This window comes from Saccopteryx leptura, chromosome 8 (genome assembly GCF_036850995.1).
Source record: "Saccopteryx leptura isolate mSacLep1 chromosome 8, mSacLep1_pri_phased_curated, whole genome shotgun sequence".
Classification (NCBI taxonomy): domain Eukaryota; kingdom Metazoa; phylum Chordata; class Mammalia; order Chiroptera; family Emballonuridae; genus Saccopteryx; species Saccopteryx leptura.
In genome coordinates, this window is record NC_089510.1 from 74,504,932 (window position 1) to 74,523,696 (window position 18,765).

At 41.8% G+C, this 18,765-nt stretch overlaps 1 protein-coding gene across 9 annotated transcripts in view; it reads left to right on the plus strand.

Annotated features, from left to right (window-relative positions):
* The window catches only part of PEX5L (peroxisomal biogenesis factor 5 like), a 270,558-nt gene that overhangs the window by 244,352 nt on the left and 7,441 nt on the right, over nt 1–18,765 (plus strand). For all 9 annotated transcript variants that reach the window (XM_066347076.1, XM_066347077.1, XM_066347079.1 and 6 more), the window contains 6 exons: nt 2,873–2,989; nt 6,361–6,504; nt 10,902–10,972; nt 12,667–12,864; nt 13,524–13,689; nt 14,448–14,605. In XM_066347076.1, the coding sequence (XP_066203173.1) occupies nt 2,873–2,989; nt 6,361–6,504; nt 10,902–10,972; nt 12,667–12,864; nt 13,524–13,689; nt 14,448–14,605 (854 nt within the window). The remainder of the gene's footprint in view (nt 1–2,872; nt 2,990–6,360; nt 6,505–10,901; nt 10,973–12,666; nt 12,865–13,523; nt 13,690–14,447; nt 14,606–18,765) is intronic.

Sequence of the window (18,765 nt, forward strand, 5' to 3'; positions counted from 1 at the left end):
AAGCTGGCGACCTCGGGGTCTCAAACCTGGATTCTCCACATCCCAGTCCGACGCTCTATCCATTGCACCAGCACCTGGTCAGGCCAGAAAGCTATTTTTAAAAAATGAAAATGGTTTGCAAACAATTGTTCATTTTCTGGAGTAGCACATAAGTTATTACCTGTATAATATAAAAAACAATTTACCAAAATTCCCAAACAACTAAGAAAATCATCAATACATTAAATCCCTTTAGGCCTGCCTAAAATGTTTAAAATTCAAATATGTTTCAAGTTTCTCTGAAATTGATTAGGAATTTTTTAAAAAAAGCAGCAGTGTTCATTGCAGTTAAGTGAATGAAGTCTGGGATTTGAGACATGATGAAAATTGATTGTGCTAAAAGTAGTCTTCTGTAATTAAATGAAACTGTGCTGTGCACTTTAATTAGTCAGAACCTATTCTAAGTGGTACAGGAAGTCCTGGTGCACCTCATTAAAGGAGAGCCTGCAGCCCCACCCGAGCTGAAGTTGTCTGTTTTCTACAGCAGTCTCATTTATGCACCTACTGCTCTAATTTGAAACTGCAGGAAAGGTGTTGCATCTTTCGGTAACCCATATGTACACATTATAAAATCTCCTCACTCTTTCATCAAGAAGACTCCTAATAGCTTTAAATTCTAGGGAATCTCACTAGGGGAACAAGTAACTGCCTTAAAAATAATTCCAAGTCAATGGCATTTCACATTACCCACCAGAGGGCTTGGGGAAGTCAGTGAGCATTGGAAAATCCACTTGACAGATTTCTTAGTGTCTATGAATACACGCTGAACCTGAATCTTCGAAAAGCTATTCAAGACAGATGATGAATCTCCAAAAAGTTTTCTCCTAACTCCTCGCTATCTAAATGTTCAGGTTTCATAGTACGAAAAAGGGAAAGCTAATTTACTTTTTATGGATATTTTATTATTATAAAATCAATGCAACTCAGAAAATTCAGAAAGTACAGAAAATGTAAAGAAACAGGAAAAACATCACCCAGGATTCCTTCATTCAAAGAGATTATTCTTAAAGTGGGAGCCTGTTTCCTTCTAGTCTTTTCTCTAGCCTTTGCTTTTGTATACCTGAGTTCATTCTGCTTGCATGATTTGGTATTCCATCTACTGGAAAGATGCATTGCCAAAGAAGAATTTTGTTCCTAATTTTAACCTGGATACGCGGTGGCTATTCCATGGGCTTCTAGCATCCCAATTACAAATTCTTAAGATGTCGGCTGCACTGAACCTCCGATGAGGGGAGGCCCCCACTGAAGGGACAGGACCCCTTTCTGTGGGAGAAATGAGTACTCTGGATATAATAAAGAAAAGAACAAGACCTACTGTTTACTTAATATCCTGGGATTAATCGGTTGGGCCTGCCTTTATTCCCTGAACATCTGTATGCAGGAGAAATAAGGTGATATTCATCATTCCAAGCAACCCTGCAGAAGAGTTCCTACCACAACACAGCTCCCTCCCAGGTGTGAGGGTGGAGCGGAGAGTGAGACTGGGCACATTAAAGCCATGTTGATGGTGTGCAGCAAGTCACAGCACTTAGAACTATAGCAATTGAGATTTGCAGGTAGAGTATGGATCTTAGTCCAAGACTCGGGGGTTCAAGAAATACCCATTTCTTTGTTTTTGTTTTTTAAAGAAAATAAAGTGGTTTCCAAGCATCTGCCTTACCACACTGGCAAGGTAACTTGATCTCAGACACCAAATCCGGAAAGCTTATGTGCTGCCAGAAAACAAGAACAGAGTCTTCACCCGCTTATTTGTCATGCTGCCTGCTAACAGCCAACAAAGCCCCAAGTGCTTCTTTGAAATTCAGTATTTCTATTTCCCTGGCACTTGGGGATCAGAGTGCAAGTCTGCTCCCCTCCTCCCATCATGCCCCCGTCATCCCCGGAGGTCAGTCTCATTTGCTAGGGAAATACCTAGAAACTAAGCCCCAATCTCCCACTCATCTCAGAACCTACCACTTTCCTCTCTTTCCCCACCCCTGGAAACTTCCCCTTCCTCTTATAAGTTCTTTAGGGTACTTGCCCCTCTTCCCTCTCCCCGGGACACCTAAAACACTCTTTTCAGGCTTACTTAAATAGAAGCCAGCCTGGGACAGATCTTGTAGAAAAATTCTGCTTCCATCCAGGACACAAACTTGTTCTGGAGTAAAGAACAAATGACCATGTTTTCCTTTTGAAAGATAAAAAAGAAAATTATAAGGAAAAAAACCCATAATATTTTTCAAAAAAATTAATCTGTCATAGAAAAGACCTTGAAGAGGACTTGGTCAAGTTTAACCCAAAGCCAAGGTCCTTCATTCTATAACACCAGGGGGCTAAGTATGTCATAGGGTGATAAGCGTGGCTTGGAAGCCAGACTAGGGATTTGATCCTGTGCAGCCCTAGCTTTGTGACCATAACCCTCCAGGCTCAGTTTTCTCCCACTACAGTGCTTGGCACAGAGTAAGAGCAACTAATATTACTCTCCCTTATCCATAGCCGACTGCCTCTCCAAGTCACTGTTCAGCCAGTCCCAAAGCTGTTGCTCTAGCTCATCATCTCCTAGCATCAGTTGAAAGAAAGGCCACCCTTCTTAAAACGTGTCTAGCTGACTTTGGTATGTATGATCCAGGTCCTTCAGATAGCAGCAATGTCCCTGCTGGAGAAAGTCACAGTTAATCCAATTCAACACTCTGACCGCTGAGTACTCTCCAGAAGCTCTTCAACTATGAGTATCATTGGGTTCTCTCCTCAGAACTCACTTTGATCTCTAAAGAAAACTGTCTCTCTGGAAATCAATCAAATGATATATATAGCATGTTCTTAAATCTGTCTCTTCATTTTTCCTGTCTCCTAGTCAGACACAGAATTTTGGGATAAGATGCAAGCGGAATGGGAAGAAATGGCCCGGAGGAACTGGATATCCGAGAACCAAGAAGCCCAGAGCCAAGTTACAATCTCAGCCAGCGAGAAGGTGACCAGTTCTCTTCTTATGCATACTGACAGGTTTTCTCAACCTCTTTGGATCATATCATTATAAATTAATTGATAATTACTTTGTGAAAAAAATCCAAGAATCAAAAAGACAATTTTTTTATTTAATTTTATTTTTTGTATTTTTCTGAAGTGAGAAGCAGGGAGGCAAAGAAACAGACTCCCTCATGCGCCCGACCGGGATCCACCTGGCATGTCCACCAGGGGGCGATGCTCTGCCCACCTGGGGCTTTGCTCCGTTTCCAGCAGAGCCATTCCAGCACCTAAGGCGGAGACCATGGATCCGTCTTCAACAACCTGGCCAACTTTGCTCCAATTGTGCCTTGCCTGTGGGAGGGGAAGAGAGAGACAGAGAGGAAGGAGAGGGGGAAAGGTGGAGAAGCAGATGGGCACTTCTCCTGTGTGCCCTGGCTGGGAATCAAACCCAAGACTTCCACACACCAGGCCAACGCTCTACCACTGAGCCATCTGGCCAGGGCCAAAAATCAATTTAATGTCAATCATACCTATAAAAAATTCTAGTAGCTGAAAACAAGATAATATCCAATGTGTACAAGCAGCAAAGTTGGAATGGAATGCCCTTATTTTTATCAATGTTAATACAGATAGCTTGGCAGCAAGCCAGAGCTTGGATTTGACTTCCAGACAGAGACTGAACTGACTTTCACAGTGGGTTGGAACAAGACCTGGGCTAATCCCACAATGCTTTTTGTCAGCCAGTCACGTGAGCCATGTTGATGAGCTAATAGAAGTGATATCAACGGGCAGTGGAGTAAAGCAGGGTTTAGGACTATATTTCACAGGCGGTCATTACACAGCTAGCGAAGAAACGCAGAGGAAAGGACAGGCTTCACGCAAGCAGGTCTAGTCACACAGGGATTCCTCAGAGATATTTCCCTGACTGGAGCCAGAAAGCGGGAAAGCAGTGAACAACTGGCCAGATTACCTGTGAAATCCCAGTTGCCCTTGGATTTATGCTTTTAAAAACAGCTGCAGAGGGGAAGGGAGGACTTGAAAAGTAAGTTTAAATGACTTGAAAGAGATGTAAAATTTTCCTACACTGGAAAAGGAGGAACATATGTAGTATATGCTTATGTTATGGTTTTTGTGGAGGAAGTCATAGTAATGTTTAGTTCTGGGTAATTTCCCTGATAGTTCAGTTCAACAAATATTTATTTGTGTCTAATCTGCACTCGATACTGGGGAAATGATGATTAATAGTCTCTATTCTTAGGGAATTTTCAGTCTACATAGTCATTAAAATGTCTTTTTCTTCCTAATATTCTGTGTCCCTTGGTAGGCCAGGCAATCTCATAAAATCAGAACAACCATCTTGTTAGAAATAACTGTATTTTCCACACACTTACACACACAAATGAAAACTAAGCAGAAGAAAGAACACTGATGCAGATCATCAGACTCAGGGCTATGATCTTAAACTGTGGCCTGGCCAGGACCCTGAGCTTCTCACTCTTGGGACCCCAGATCCGTGACACAGGGCACTACAGAAGCTCTGTGGCTTCTGAAGAAGGGTTTTGTTTTTCTGAAGGTCTCTATTTGAACTATTTTAAAACCTTAGTCTCTACAGACACAGAAGACAGTATGGTGATTACAGAGGGAAAGGGGAGTAGGAGGAGGTAGAAGAGGGTAAGGGGGATAAATGGTGATGGAAGGAGACTTGACTTCCGGTGGTGAGCACACAGTCAATATACTGATGATGTACTATAGAATTGTACATGTCAAACCTATATAATTTTATTAACCAATGTCACCCCAATAAACTCAATTTTAAAAAAAATAAATAAAAATAAAAACTTTAGGCCCTGGCTGGATTGCTCAGTGGTAGAGCATCGGCCGAGTGTGTGGAAGTCCTGGGTTTGATTCCCGGCCAGGGTACACAGGAGAAGCGCCCATCTGCTTCTCCACCCTTCCCCCTCTCCTTCCTCTCTGTCTCTCTCTTCTCCTCCCACAGACAGGGCTCCATTGGAGCAAAGTTGGCCTGGTGCTGAGGATGGCTCCATGGCCTCCACCTCAGGCGCTAGAATGGCCCTGGTTGCAGTGGAACAGCATCCCACAGCCAAGCATCGCCCCCTGGTGGGCATGCCGAGTGGATCCGGGTCAGGTGCATGTGGGAGTCTGTGTCTGTCTGTCTGCCTCCCCCCTCCCACTTCTCACTTCAGAAAAATACAAAAAATAAAAACAAAAAAAGAAAAATAAAATAAAACCTTAGTAGCTTCATCAACAGACTCGCTTAATTGTATTTATCAAATTAGATTTTATGATAATTATGCTCTTTAATATTGCAACAAATAATGTCTCTCAGGTACTTCTGATGAGAGTTTAAATTGGGGCATACTTCTCAGCTATACATATCAAGGGCCTCAAAATAGTTCATAGGTTTCAGCCTAATAAATCCCTCTAGAAGTCTGTCTTACAGTATTGACCAATGCAGACAAAGGTTTGAGCTTGAGGCTTTCACTCCAGCTTTATTTATGGAAACCAAAAAATGAAAGGAACCTTAAAGTCTATCAATAGGGGTTTGATTAAATTAATTTTAACCTAATGTAGACAACTATAATAACTAAAACTAAGTGTGGCTTAAGCTACAAAACTTCATATATACAATAGTATGAGTTTGTTTAATTTATATAATCATAGAAAAATGCTAGAAGATTATTTGTACACATTGTTAAATTTTTACAACAGAAGATCTATAACTTTAAAACACATATTTTCAGTGGGCGATACAGCTACCAGTGGGGCAAACACAGGTTTAAGTAGTGGAAAGGCAGAAAACAAACAACAAAACTTAGATGTTACAATGATTTGTAACCCTCAAAAGGGATGCAGTACATAAACAGATAGATGTACAGTACGTAGGACTAACACTATGGGGGGACAGCATGTAGCAAAAGTATGTGCAAAAACTCATACGCTTTAGATCGTGCAGGGCGGCAGGGAATGGCTAAAACAAAATGAACGAAAAGGAAAATCCATCCCAAAATATTAGCAGTGATCATATTTAGGTGGCACCATTCCAGGTAACTTTTTGTTTCTTTTCATGCTATCCTGTGTTCCATAACAAAATCTAAAATATATACAATAAAAATGTACATTCATAATAAGGAATAACAGTAATTGAAATTTAAATGGTCGATTTTATGTTATGTACATAAAATAAAATTTCACCACAATGAAAACATTTATTAAAATTTAAAAAGAAATTTCTTTGCAATTAAATTAATTATTTTAAACAAATTAAGTAAATGTAAAACACACAGTCTTGGAATTTAGTGAAGGTGAGAATGGAGAGCTAAGCCGTGGGCCTGTGCTGGCCCTTCTGTGTTGCAGGGCTACTACTTCCACACTGAAAACCCCTTCAAGGACTGGCCGGGCGCATTTGAAGAAGGCTTGAAGAGGCTGAAGGAAGGGGACCTCCCCGTCACCATCCTGTTCATGGAGGCGGCAATTCTTCAGGACCCTGGAGATGCAGAGGTGTCATTTCCCTTTCTCCTCCCAGGCTCAAAAAGTGGCTACATGTGCTAATGAGGGACAGAGGGTGACACAGAGCTCTACTGAGTGGCATTTTTATTAAGTAATGGTTCCAAAGCAGTAAACCTGGTTCCATGTAATATCACCTGTTTTCTAACCCTATCAGGAGTATCTATCTGTGGTGCCCAAAAATAAAGAGTGGGGACAGGAAATGAAAACTTGAAATTGCCTCCTTGGAAGCTCAGCGGCAGTCTCGGGGAGGGGGGCCCTTGTGCGTCGTCGGTCTGGATCGGAGCCACACCCTGCCTCACCCCGACTCCCTCGCGCCACGTACTGCGCCAAAGGACCTGTGCCACGCGGGGCTCGGAGCACTGAAGAGCTGGGAAATGAAACAGTTGAAAAGACACATCAGGGGAGGGACAAGTAAATAAATTAGTTCAGTATAATAAATGCAAATGTACTGGAGGCTAAGAGAGCAGAGAGCAAGACTACTGACTCAGCCTTCTCCTACAAATGAATCTAAAACTGAGTTTCCAAGGAGGAGGATTAATTAAAGACAGCAGGGGGTTTGAGTTGCTGTTTAGAGGGGATGGTTTCTGGCTGAGCAGAGGGGCCTGGAACATCGGGTCAGAAGAAGAAGGGAGGAGAGAACAGCAGGAGTGTAGGGAGGAAGATGTAGGCAAGACTGAACCTCATCTTAAAAGCCCGGGAAGGAACAGCTAGGAAAGAGCAAGTCAGCGGACCCCTTCTCTGAGGTGTGAGGGGCTCTTTGACAAGGCGGGAGACCACTGCAGTCTTCTGCAATCCCATCTTGGTCCGCTACACTTCCAAACTTGTGAAGGTAGTGGCAGGTAAAGTCTTCCTTTGCAGTTTGTAATTTTTAGGAAATGTCTTATGAGAGATATACCCAAAAACATTTGAGAAATTTTAGGAAGGGGTATGTGCAGTGGTGAGCAGACAGTATAGAATAAAGGTTAAGCTTTTAGACTCTGCTATCCTGTGTTCAAATCATGCTCCACTGTTGTTTAGCCATGAGCCATGTGTTAAGTCATTTCACCCTCTACGTGAAGTGGAAATCAAGATTAATAAATATCTCATCGGGTTTTGTGAGGCTTAAATTAGTTCATACAAATAAGTGCTCAGTTCAGCATCTGGCACATCAATATTTAACCTTTATTACTATTGTTGGTTGTACTCAGTTTGTGTCAAAACAAGTAAACTGATCACTAAAGCCCCTGGTAGCTTGTTAGTCAAATTATTGATAATAAAATGAGATTGAACTGAGACCTGGAATTCTAAACCAAAGTATTAGAATTTTAAAAAAGATATTTGAATCATTGTAGAAGAGAAAATCATTGCATTAATAGAAAAATACATCTAACCTTACCCCCCCCCCCCCCCACACACACACACAAATAATGTAATCTTACATTTCTAAATGCTGGGTGTTTTCATGTACTGTATTTTCCCATGTATAAGATGCACCCTTTTTTGAAATATTTGGGGTCTAAAAATTGGGTGCGTCTTACACAATGGTTGTAGATTTTTTTACTTGCATTTCCGGGTTTTTTTGTGCGGATGAGGAGTTGTATGAATTTTATGATGAATAAAGCTTGAATTCAATACTTTTATGTAATACATTATTTTTTCAAATTTTGGGCCCCAAAATTAAGGTGTGTCTTATACATGGCAAAATAAGGTATGTTATATATATAATTTGACACAACAATTCTAGATATATATATATATATATATATATATACACACACACACACACACACACACACACACACACACACACACACATTATCCCAGATTCATAAACAAGAAAATTAGGACTCCTGGTTACTAATGGATCCTAAACACAGACCCAGGGTCTCAGAGCTATGTAGACCCCCATGCTAAGATAATGGACTCTCCGTGAACAGTGAAGATGATAAACGATCCTACTCCCAAAGCTTAGGAAGAAGCCCTCAGAGAAAGATTATTTCATCAATCTTTTCTTAAGAAGCATTCTAAGATGTATGGAAGGTGAAATAAAAATAAAGGTTACTCTGTGTACATTTGAAAGATTAAAAAGAATCACTGGTATTCTGGGGGAAATAAGTAGTATTTTTATTAATTCATATGGTATGTGTAATAATAATCCATAAGGAGGAAAGCTGATATAATTTTATGGCACTTTAAGATGACTGTGTATGTTTTCATATAGTTTGTTTTAAAATATCCATAGCATTGATTCTCAAGGTGGGACAGTTATGGACTTCTCAATCCTTTTTAAATCCCTAAGACTCAGCTACATCCCTACCCCCAGAAAATTTGAGGACAATATCTGTAGTGAAAAGTTTTTTGATGTGTATTGCTCTTGTAATGGTGTGAGCATTATTGTTCAAATAAATATATAAGTAGAAATTTGTTATATTAAAAAATTTTGGCCCTGGCAGTTTGCTGAGTTGTAGAGCACTGGCCTGACATGTGGATGTCCCAGGTTCGATTCCCAGTTAGAGCACACAGGAGAAGCTATCATCTGCTTCTCCACCTCCCCCTCCTCCTTCTCTCTCTTCCCCTCTCACAGCCATGGCTCAATTGGTTCAAGTGCATCAGCCCCAGTGCTGAGGATGGCTCTGTGGAGACTCCGCCTTAGGTGCTAAAAATAGCTCAGTTGTGAGCACGGTCTGGATGGGCAGAGCATCTGTCCCAGAAATGGGCAGCCAAGTGAATCCCAGTCGGGTCACAGGCAGAAGTCTATCTCTCTATCTCCCCTCCTCTCACTTGGAAAAGAAGGGGGGGAAATTTTTTTCTAGATATGAAAATCATTATCGGCTTGAAGATATTCTTCACATTATTTACAATAACAAAGGATTAGAAACAACCTCAGAGTGATATAGGAATTGGTTAATAATGGGATATCCACTCAACAAAATTTAAATTAAAAATTATAAGTAAGAATATTTTATAAAAACATGAAACAGTGCTTGTGATGCAATATAAAGTATAAGTGCAGTCTTAAAAATTATGAGATGTTTTCTCTGAACATATGTAGCCTGATTTATCAATGTCACCCCATTAAAATTAATTTTAAAAAATTACATATACTTATATTGCATTTTACATGTTTTATGCACTTTAACAGTGATTATCATATTAGAGCAGTAAACATGTTGTAAGAATTTTTCTTTTTTGTTAACTCGTTCCTAAATTTCCTGTTGCCCCTTCTAATAATTGCTTGACTTTCATTTATACAAACTAATTTTATTTTGTACATCTTGATATTTCTTATTGTAAACTTTAGGCTACTTAGCTATATTTCTGGGTTATTTTTTTACCATTTTTCCTCACAGCTGCATAGTTTTATGTACTTATCTTTTGGTTTTAAGATACCTAATATCTCAGAAATTCAGAGGTCTCCATGGGAGGGGATAATGCTGAGAGTCTAAATCAGGAGTAGTCAACCTTTTTATACCTACCGCCCACTTTTGTATCTCTGTTAGTAGTAAAATTTTCAAACCGCCCACCGGTTCCACAGTAATAATGATTTATAAAGTAGGGAAGTAACTTTACTTTATAAAATTTATAAAGCAGAGTTACAGCAAGTTAAAGCATATCATAATAATTACTTACCAAGTACTTTATGTCAGATTTTCGCTAAGTTTGGCAGAATAAATCTTTTTTTTTTTGTATTTTTCTGAAGCTGGAAATGGGGAGAGACAGTCAGACAGACTCCCGCATGTGCCCGACCGGGATCCACCTGGCACGCCCACCAGGGGCGACGCTCTGCCCACCAGGGGGCGATGCTCTGCCCCTCCCCTCCGGGGCATCGCTCTGCTGTGACCAGAGCCACTCTAGCGCCTGGGTCAGAGGCCAAGGAGCCATCCCCAGCGCCCGGGCCATCTTTGCTCCAATGGAGCCTTGGCTGCGGGAGGGGAAGAGAGAGACAGAGAGGAAGGAGGGGAGGTGGAGAAGCAAATGGGCGCTTCTCCTATGTGCCCTGGCCGGGAATCGAACCCGGGTCCCCCGCACACCAGGCCGACGCTCTACTGCTGAGCCAACTGGCCAGGGCTGAATAAATCTTTATAAAACAACTTACTATAGTTAAATATCTTTTTATTTCTACTTTGGTTGCTCCGCTACTGCCCACCATGAAAGCTGGAATGCCCACTAGTGGGCGGTAGGGACCAGGTTGACTACCACTGGTCTAAATAAAGACAGAGGATCTTGACCCAGATGTCACAAAAGAGTTTGAATAAGGAAATGCATATGATGTTTTTCCCTGTTATAAAGACTCTCCCATCTGGGGCTGGTTGTTCTGCATAGAAGAATCTGTCTCATAAACAAACCAACTACTTGTACATGAGTGATTCTGCTTCCTCTTGCAATGTTGACATAATTGTCTTTTGTAGGCATGGCAGTTTCTTGGGATAACCCAGGCAGAGAATGAAAATGAACAAGCAGCTATTGTCGCCCTCCAGAGGTAGATAAAACTAAGTGCAAAATCATGGGACTAGTGGATACTTGTTAATGGATTTCCTATTGTTTCATATTTATCTTTTGATCTTTAAATACATGGCAAAGAATTTGGCCAGAATAAGTGCTGAAATGCCACAATATGACTTATACTTAGCTCTGGAAAACAAGAACTTGTGAAAAAATAATATTTCTAAATCGCAATATTTGGCCATTTACAAATCAATTGACCTTCACTAGCATGAAAGAGTCTGTCAAATCAATCATGAAATAGACTCACTGAATAAAGTTTTATTTAACTTACTATTTTTCTGTAGCATCTGAAAGTTTCTTCAGGAAAAAATATATTCAAAATAATATCAGTGCAATATTAGCTCTTGGTGTCAATGGAACATCTGAGCAGTCTGTATGTATAATTCCTGAGCCCATGACTAAAGCCCTAGCCCACTTCGGGTGAGTGTAACATCATACCATACTTGATTAGAGGCCCTAGTTAAACCCTGAGGAAAAAGCAGGCCCCACCAAATGGACTTCCACTTTCCCTACTCTTTCTTATAAATAAATATTACACACACACACACACACACACACACACACAGACACACACACACAGAGGTCCTTGGGTTACGACACAGTTCCATTCCTATGACAGTGACATAACCAGAATTTTAGTGTAAGTCAAAACACACCTTAGCCTAAGTCACTTACCTATCCTAACACAGTTGTAAAATCATAATCTAGAACATAAAAACACAACTAAGCCACAGAAAAAGGAAAAGGACATAAATATACTGTACTGTCCACTGTACTGCATATTCTTCCGTCGTGTGCAACCCAACTAGTTCGCCCATGGAGTCCGTAAATACAACGCTAATAGTGTAAGCCAAAACACTCACGTCTCAATTTTTTAAAGTTTTTATGGGAGTGAACATGGAAAACTCAAAATGTCCTATGTCGAGTCTGTCATAACCTGAGGACCTCTGTGTAATCTCTTCCTAAAGCACTAATATAGGTACTATGTAGGGCTTGCTACTGTAAGTCTTATCCAGGGACCACCACCATCATCATCATCACCTGGGAGCCTGTCAGACCTGCACAGCCTGGGGCTCACCTCAGGTCCTCTGTATCAGAATCTGCATTTACCAGACACCCCCCCCCCCCATGGCTCCCATGCACCTCAAGTTTGGAAACCCTTGCTAGAGCCAGTGGAATCGCCTGAAGGGGAGCAGCTGTAACCACATCAATAGTCTGATTACATGGAATTTCCCTATCCTTTACAGAACACTGTTCAGTCTCTCACATCTGGATGACTAAGTTTAATTCAAGTCAGTTCGCTTTGTGGATAAAGTACATTTAATATATTCACAGTAGAGCAGCATTAAAATAATGACATTCCCGACTTCTCATTAGATTACATAAGTACTAATATTATGTACAAGCATTAGCCACATTTTTCTATAGTTCTTAAATTATTTAAAATTACCAAACCTAACATACATCAGGATGTTTTAACTTTCTTAAAAATATAGTTAGGTCCCCAATTTCCGTGTAGATAATAAGTGTGATATTATCCAGGGACTTAAACTTAGCAATGCTTTAGTACCATTTAATTAATAAAGACCCCAGATTTTCTAAAGAACTGTTTAGACTCTGCCTCCAGAAACAAAATCTGAAACAGGCTTGCCCCCCCTCTTTTTTCAGATGTTTAGAACTGCAGCCCAACAACTTGAAAGCTCTGATGGCTTTGGCTGTGAGCTACACCAACACCGGCCACCAGCAGGATGCCTGTGAAGCGCTGAAGAATTGGATCAAGCAAAATCCAAAGTACAAATACCTTGTGAAGAGCAAGAAGGGGTCTCCAGGCCTTACCCGGAGGATGTCTAAGTCTCCGGTTGATAGGTATCCTTCTCGTTAAATTACACCCATATACACAATTAATCACCATCAGGATAATTAAAGAGCCTCAGGTCCCTGCCACCACCCACTCCAGATGGTTTGTAGGACAGCATTCTGCCAAAAGAGTTGCTCTGATTTAAAAGATTGAGCTGAGACTGGAACCAACCTTCAGACACTGATCTACACCATGGACACTCACAGACACTTGTCTGAGTACCATACTTTAAAGCCAAATGCTTTGGACATATAATAAACCCAAAATAAATTATAATAAGTTGCAGTGTGCCAATTTTTATAAAGTCTGAGAATTAGGAATGGGGGAAAATGGAAATTCTTTCTTCTGGAATTTTTTTCTATCAGTAATAAATGGTGAGGCTAAATTCTTTCTCACTGGGAAACTCAGCGCTAGGGTTCTCTACACTGGCACCTATAGGGTCACTGGAACTCTCCTTACCTAGCACTGTTTGTATATGTATAAAACGAAATAGTTCATGAAAATCAGCAGGCATTTTTTAACATGCAGTAGTAATAGTCCTCTCATTATGCTAAGATATTTTAAGCAAGATTTTTCCTGTTGTAATGTTCTCTTGAAACAGAGGACATAATAGTAAATCATTTACGTTCAGACTGTTTGGATTACAAATCTATTTTTCCCCTGATAGCGCTGTTCTGGAAGGAGTGAAAGAATTATATCTGGAAGCTGCCCACCAAAACGGAGACATGATCGACCCAGACCTGCAGACGGGTCTGGGGGTACTGTTCCACTTGCGCGGAGAATTTAATAGAGCAATAGATGCATTTAACGCTGCCTTAACTGTTCGGCCAGAGGTAAGGGCACAGCAAGAAACCATAGATTCTCTGTTAAAAAAAAAAATGTTTTGGCCCTGGCAGGTTGGCTCAGTGGTAGAGCGTCAGCCTGGCGTGCAGGAGTCCCAGGTTCAATTCCAAGCCAGGGCACACAGAAGAAGCACCCATGTGCTTCTCCAACCCTCCCCCTTTGCTTCTTCTCTGTCTCTCTCTTCCCCTCCTGCAGCCGAGGCTCCACTGGAGCAAAGTTGGCCGGGGCGCTGAGGATGGCTCTATGGCCTCTGCGTCAGGCGCTAGAATGGCTGTGGTCGCAACAGAGCGACGCCCCAGATGGGCAGAGCATTGCCCCCTGGTGGGCATGCCGATGGATCCTGGTCGGTACATGTGGGAGTCTGACTGACTGCCTCCCCGTTTCCAACTTCAGAAAAAAAAAATGTTTTCACAGGATGTACTTGTACATTTTTGCTACACTTTATGCCCCTGTATCCAGTGGTTTAAAGGAATCGATACTAATGACATGCCACTGCCACTGTTAATATTCAAGTACCTAAAATAGAAACATGAATTGCCTGACAGCATTAAATGGTAGCTGCTCCTTGATGGGTGAGAATCATTTCACAAAGCAGCCGATAAAGATTTTTGAGTAACTCACCACGTCATGGTCCTTGTCCATGAACACTGGATACATTTTCAGCCATCATCCTTCTTCTGCGGGGAATATGAGAATACTGTCACTGTGGCTTGGACTGGTTGTTAGAGAGCTCTCGTTTCGTCATCAGGACTATTCATTGTGGAACCGTCTGGGGGCAACTTTGGCGAATGGAGACCGCAGCGAGGAAGCCGTGGAGGCGTACACGCGGGCGCTGGAGATCCAGCCGGGCTTCATCCGATCCAGATACAACCTGGGGATAAGCTGCATCAACCTGGGTGCCTACAGGTGAAGTATGGCAGCCAACTGGGTACCGAGCGCCGGCTCAGGGCCAAGGGTGAATAACCCGGAAGGTGGTTTGCCACTAAAAATATCTCCTTAGGTAGTAATCCTCCTCCTATTAAGGGTAAGCTTGAAACTTCAGATCCTGAGGCCTGCTGAAGCAGGAACAATTTGCTTTAGTGTTTCTCAGAGTTCGGAGACCAGCAATTATGTGGATACCTTGTGAAATGTGGATTCCCAGGCCCCTGCTCTGAAGATTTTAATTCAGTCAGCAGGGGTTGGGGCAAGTTATCTGGGTTAACACCCCGAAGGGCAACTCTTTGAGAAACAGGAGTAGACCTTCATTTTCCAGGTAAGAAAAGGAGAACCTTGGGGACTGCAAAATAAGAGGCCTCTAGGGTCAGTTTTTGGCAAAGCGCAACCAAGAATCTCTAAACCTGATTTACCATTAAAATGAGTAATAAAAAAAAATTCTTAAAGAAAATATCTTTAAATCACGGGTTTATCTTTTTTTTTTTTTTTTTTTTTTTGTATTTTTCTGAAGCTGGAAACGGGGAGAGACAGTCAGACAGACTCCCGCATGCGCCCGACCGGGATCCACCTGGCACGCCCACCAGGGGCGACGCTCTGCCCACCAGGGGGCGATGCTCTGCCCCTCCAGGGCTTTGCTCTGCCACGACCAGAGCCACTCTAGTGCCTGGGGCAGAGGCCAAGGAGCCATCCCCAGCGCCCGGACCATCTTTGCTCCAATGGAGCCTTGGCTGCGGGAGGGGAAGAGAGAGACAGAGAGGAAGGAGTGGGGGGGTGGAGAAGCAAATGGGCGCTTCTCCTATGTGCCCTGGCCGGGAATCGAACCCGGGTCCCCCGCACGCCAGGCCGACGCTCTACCGCTGAGCCAACCGGCCAGGGCCATGGGTTTATCTTTTGTAATGTCTTTCTCCTCCCCTGTGACCTCTCAGTGTCACCCAGGTGTCTGTCCTCCCTTATTGTGTCCATATCAATGGGAACCATAAAGAAGTCTTGTCTCTGTTGTGTAATGCAAGTTTGGGTGATTTTTTTCCTTCTTTCTTTTTCTATTCTTTTTATTTTCTAAGTAAACAGGCATTGTTTTCATAATTGGAAAAAAAAAGATAACTAAATGTTTTAAACTCTACAAAAAATTCAGACCCTCTCTCATTCCCAGAAAGAACCAGGCTTTTAGAATCAGACCAACTTTGGTGCAAATCACAGTTCTGCTATTTATTGGTTTATAACTCTGAGCTTTTAACTTTGAGCCTCAATTTCTTCACCTGCTTAAAAAAAATGGAGGGAGTAATAATGTCTGTTTTGCAGGACTATTGTACAGATTAAGTGTAACTGCCTAGCACACAGCAGATGCTTAATACTGAGCAGGAAGTAGTAGTAGGATCATTACTGCCATCATCGTGAGTATCCTTATTATTATTATTTAGAGAGGCCATCAAGGAGCTACATAACTGGACTGCATTCTTTTGACATCTGAAGAATGGCTGTTTCTGACCTGCATGAGGACATTGTGCAGAGGGCAGATATTGAGGCTTTAGACACTAGTTGCTCCACTTATGATAAAAGGGTCTCAAGAAGAACATTATTAGTCACTGGGTTACACTCCGTCCTCTAAAATGAACTTGTTCAGGTCAAAACCAGGGGAACTGAGTGACCCCTGAGCAGCTTGATTTCATGGATACAGTGAGACGTGCCACTTGCTGAACTCCGCATGACACCAGCTGTGCCGAGGGCCCGAGTAGACTCTGTCTGCCTCCCTGCCCGTCCCTGCCTGTCAGTCTCTGAGGCCCAATGGTGTCCGCACAGCACACTGACTTCACTCCTGGCTTCCTCTGATTTCCCTGACCCAATTTTATATTTACTCCTTTTATTTGCTTATTTTCTAGGGATATTTTATAAGATACATTAGGTCCTTTTTTTTGAACAAGTAGAGAGATGTTAATAAATACATACATGTAGGCATATTGAATTCAATTAAAGGAGGACTTTATAAAGCTTCTGGATGAGGTTGTTTTTTTTTTTCTTAATTGTCACCTCCTAGTGTAGAAAACATACTCAAGGGGCCAATAAAACACTTTCTTGGCATTCACAAATGTAAGCCTCACGGGCAATTGTTCGCAGGCGCCATGCAGGCCCACTCCAGCTAGAAATGGGTAACCCTGTGGAGATGTGAACCTTTCATCTTCAAGCAGATGGTCTCCTGTACAAAGCAAGTCGGTGTTCGGGTTTCTGGATAAAATACAGAATGCCCAGTTAAATTTGAATTTCACATAAACAGTAAATATATTTTTAGGATAAGTATTTCCCAAATCTTACATGGGATGCACTTATACTGAAAAGTGTTCATTGTTTATCTGAAACAAATTTAACTGTGTGTCCTGTATTCTTATTGGCTAAATCTGTCCCTCTGGATCAAATAGCAACTTTGGAACATCACAGCTAAGCCGTGTGCGTCTCTGACTGTCATGCTGGATATGGGAAATCTTGTGAAGTGATAAACTTCTTACTTTTTTTTCCTGAAAAGAAAAAAAAATCAAGTGAAATATCTACCTTAAATGAATTTTGAAAATAAGTATAGTTGAGGTGTAAGTGTATACATAGGGAATAATCCACAGTAGAGATACGACTCAGAAGAAAGCCAGGAGCCTGTACAATTACTTCTGTACCCACCAGAGTCTAGGACCCCTCCCCCAAGAACTGCAGGTGTGTGTGTGTGTATGAGCTGTAACACTTGCTGTTTTGCTGTTTGTCATCTCCACACTTCCTGTAAAGAGTCAAAGGTGAGCCCTATCCTAATACTGTACAGTTGGAATCGGAGAGGAAATTGTTGGCCTGAAACGGGTGTAGCTTAAAATGCTACCCTTTTGTCAGTCAGAGTTCCGGAGCAGAGCTTAGACCAGTGAATCTTTACCATTTCAATGAGGGCCCCTTTCAAATGAAAAAAGAAATTCAATCCAGTTTGACAGCGATCCTCTCTTTAGTATTAGTATATGAGGGAAAGCTACTCTAAAATAAAAAATGCTTAAAATGAATGTGCTTTGTTTTATTAATCATGACAATATACACAATTTATTTCTGGATATGTGTGTGAAACATTGAAAACTACTGACACATATATATGTACAATCTTTTGAGTCCCCAAACTTTGAGTTCCCAAATTGAGGAACAGGTTTAGACTGTTGTCATGGAAACAACCTGGACCTGCTTGACAAGGCTAACAAATAAGACCATTCGGTTACTCTCCAGAGACCCCTGCCACACGCGTGGGGGCTGGGAGCAGCCTGTGCATAGGGAATTCCAAGGTCTTCCCCCCACCCCACCCCAGAGTTCTCACAGGCCTAGCGGGATAAAAGGGAACAGAAACCTGCCATTTGAGCTGCCACCCTGTGAGGTGAGAGCCAGACAGGGCCTCCAAGGTAGACTTTCCATGTGCATCTGTCTATAAAGCCTCCTCTCTCACTCGATTACACAACATTCAAAAGAGGAGGAAATTAGAATGCCCACTGCCTTCTATCACCCAGGTTGCTACAGTAGGGTGACCACTTCCCAATGGCCTTTTATTTCCAGACAGATCTAACAATACAGGTGAGCAAGTGCCTGGCTCATGTGCATCAAAATTGGAAGTCCAGCCTCCCCTTCTTTAAGGTTTCTCATCAGATGCTTAATAATAAATAACTGCCTCACAGTATAAAACGAGCTCAAGTGTGTGAAAAGCTTTTAAGGAGAGTAAAGCAGGTGCAAATTAAAGCAGCAGCATCATGCTTGGTGAAGACAAGTTTGTCAGAAACATAATATACACCCTGGGCCACGTAAGGTGCTAAAAAGGGCAGACCCAGCAGGCGCTCGGGCAGACCCAGCAGGCGCTCCGGCACCGGGCCTGGGTGAACGGGAAGAGCTGGACGGCTTTTGGACAGCATCTGACTCAGCAGTTCACAAACTCCGGGTTCTCAGGATGCCTTCACACTTTGAACAGTATTGAGAACCTCAAAGGGCTTTGGGTATGTGGGTTTTATCTATCGATTTTTACCATATTAGAAATTCAGTATAGAAGATTTTGAAAGATTCATTTAAAAATAATACTGATTACAGGTTAAAACAAATCACATCTTTTACAAAAAAAAAAAAAAAAATCCAAAACAAAA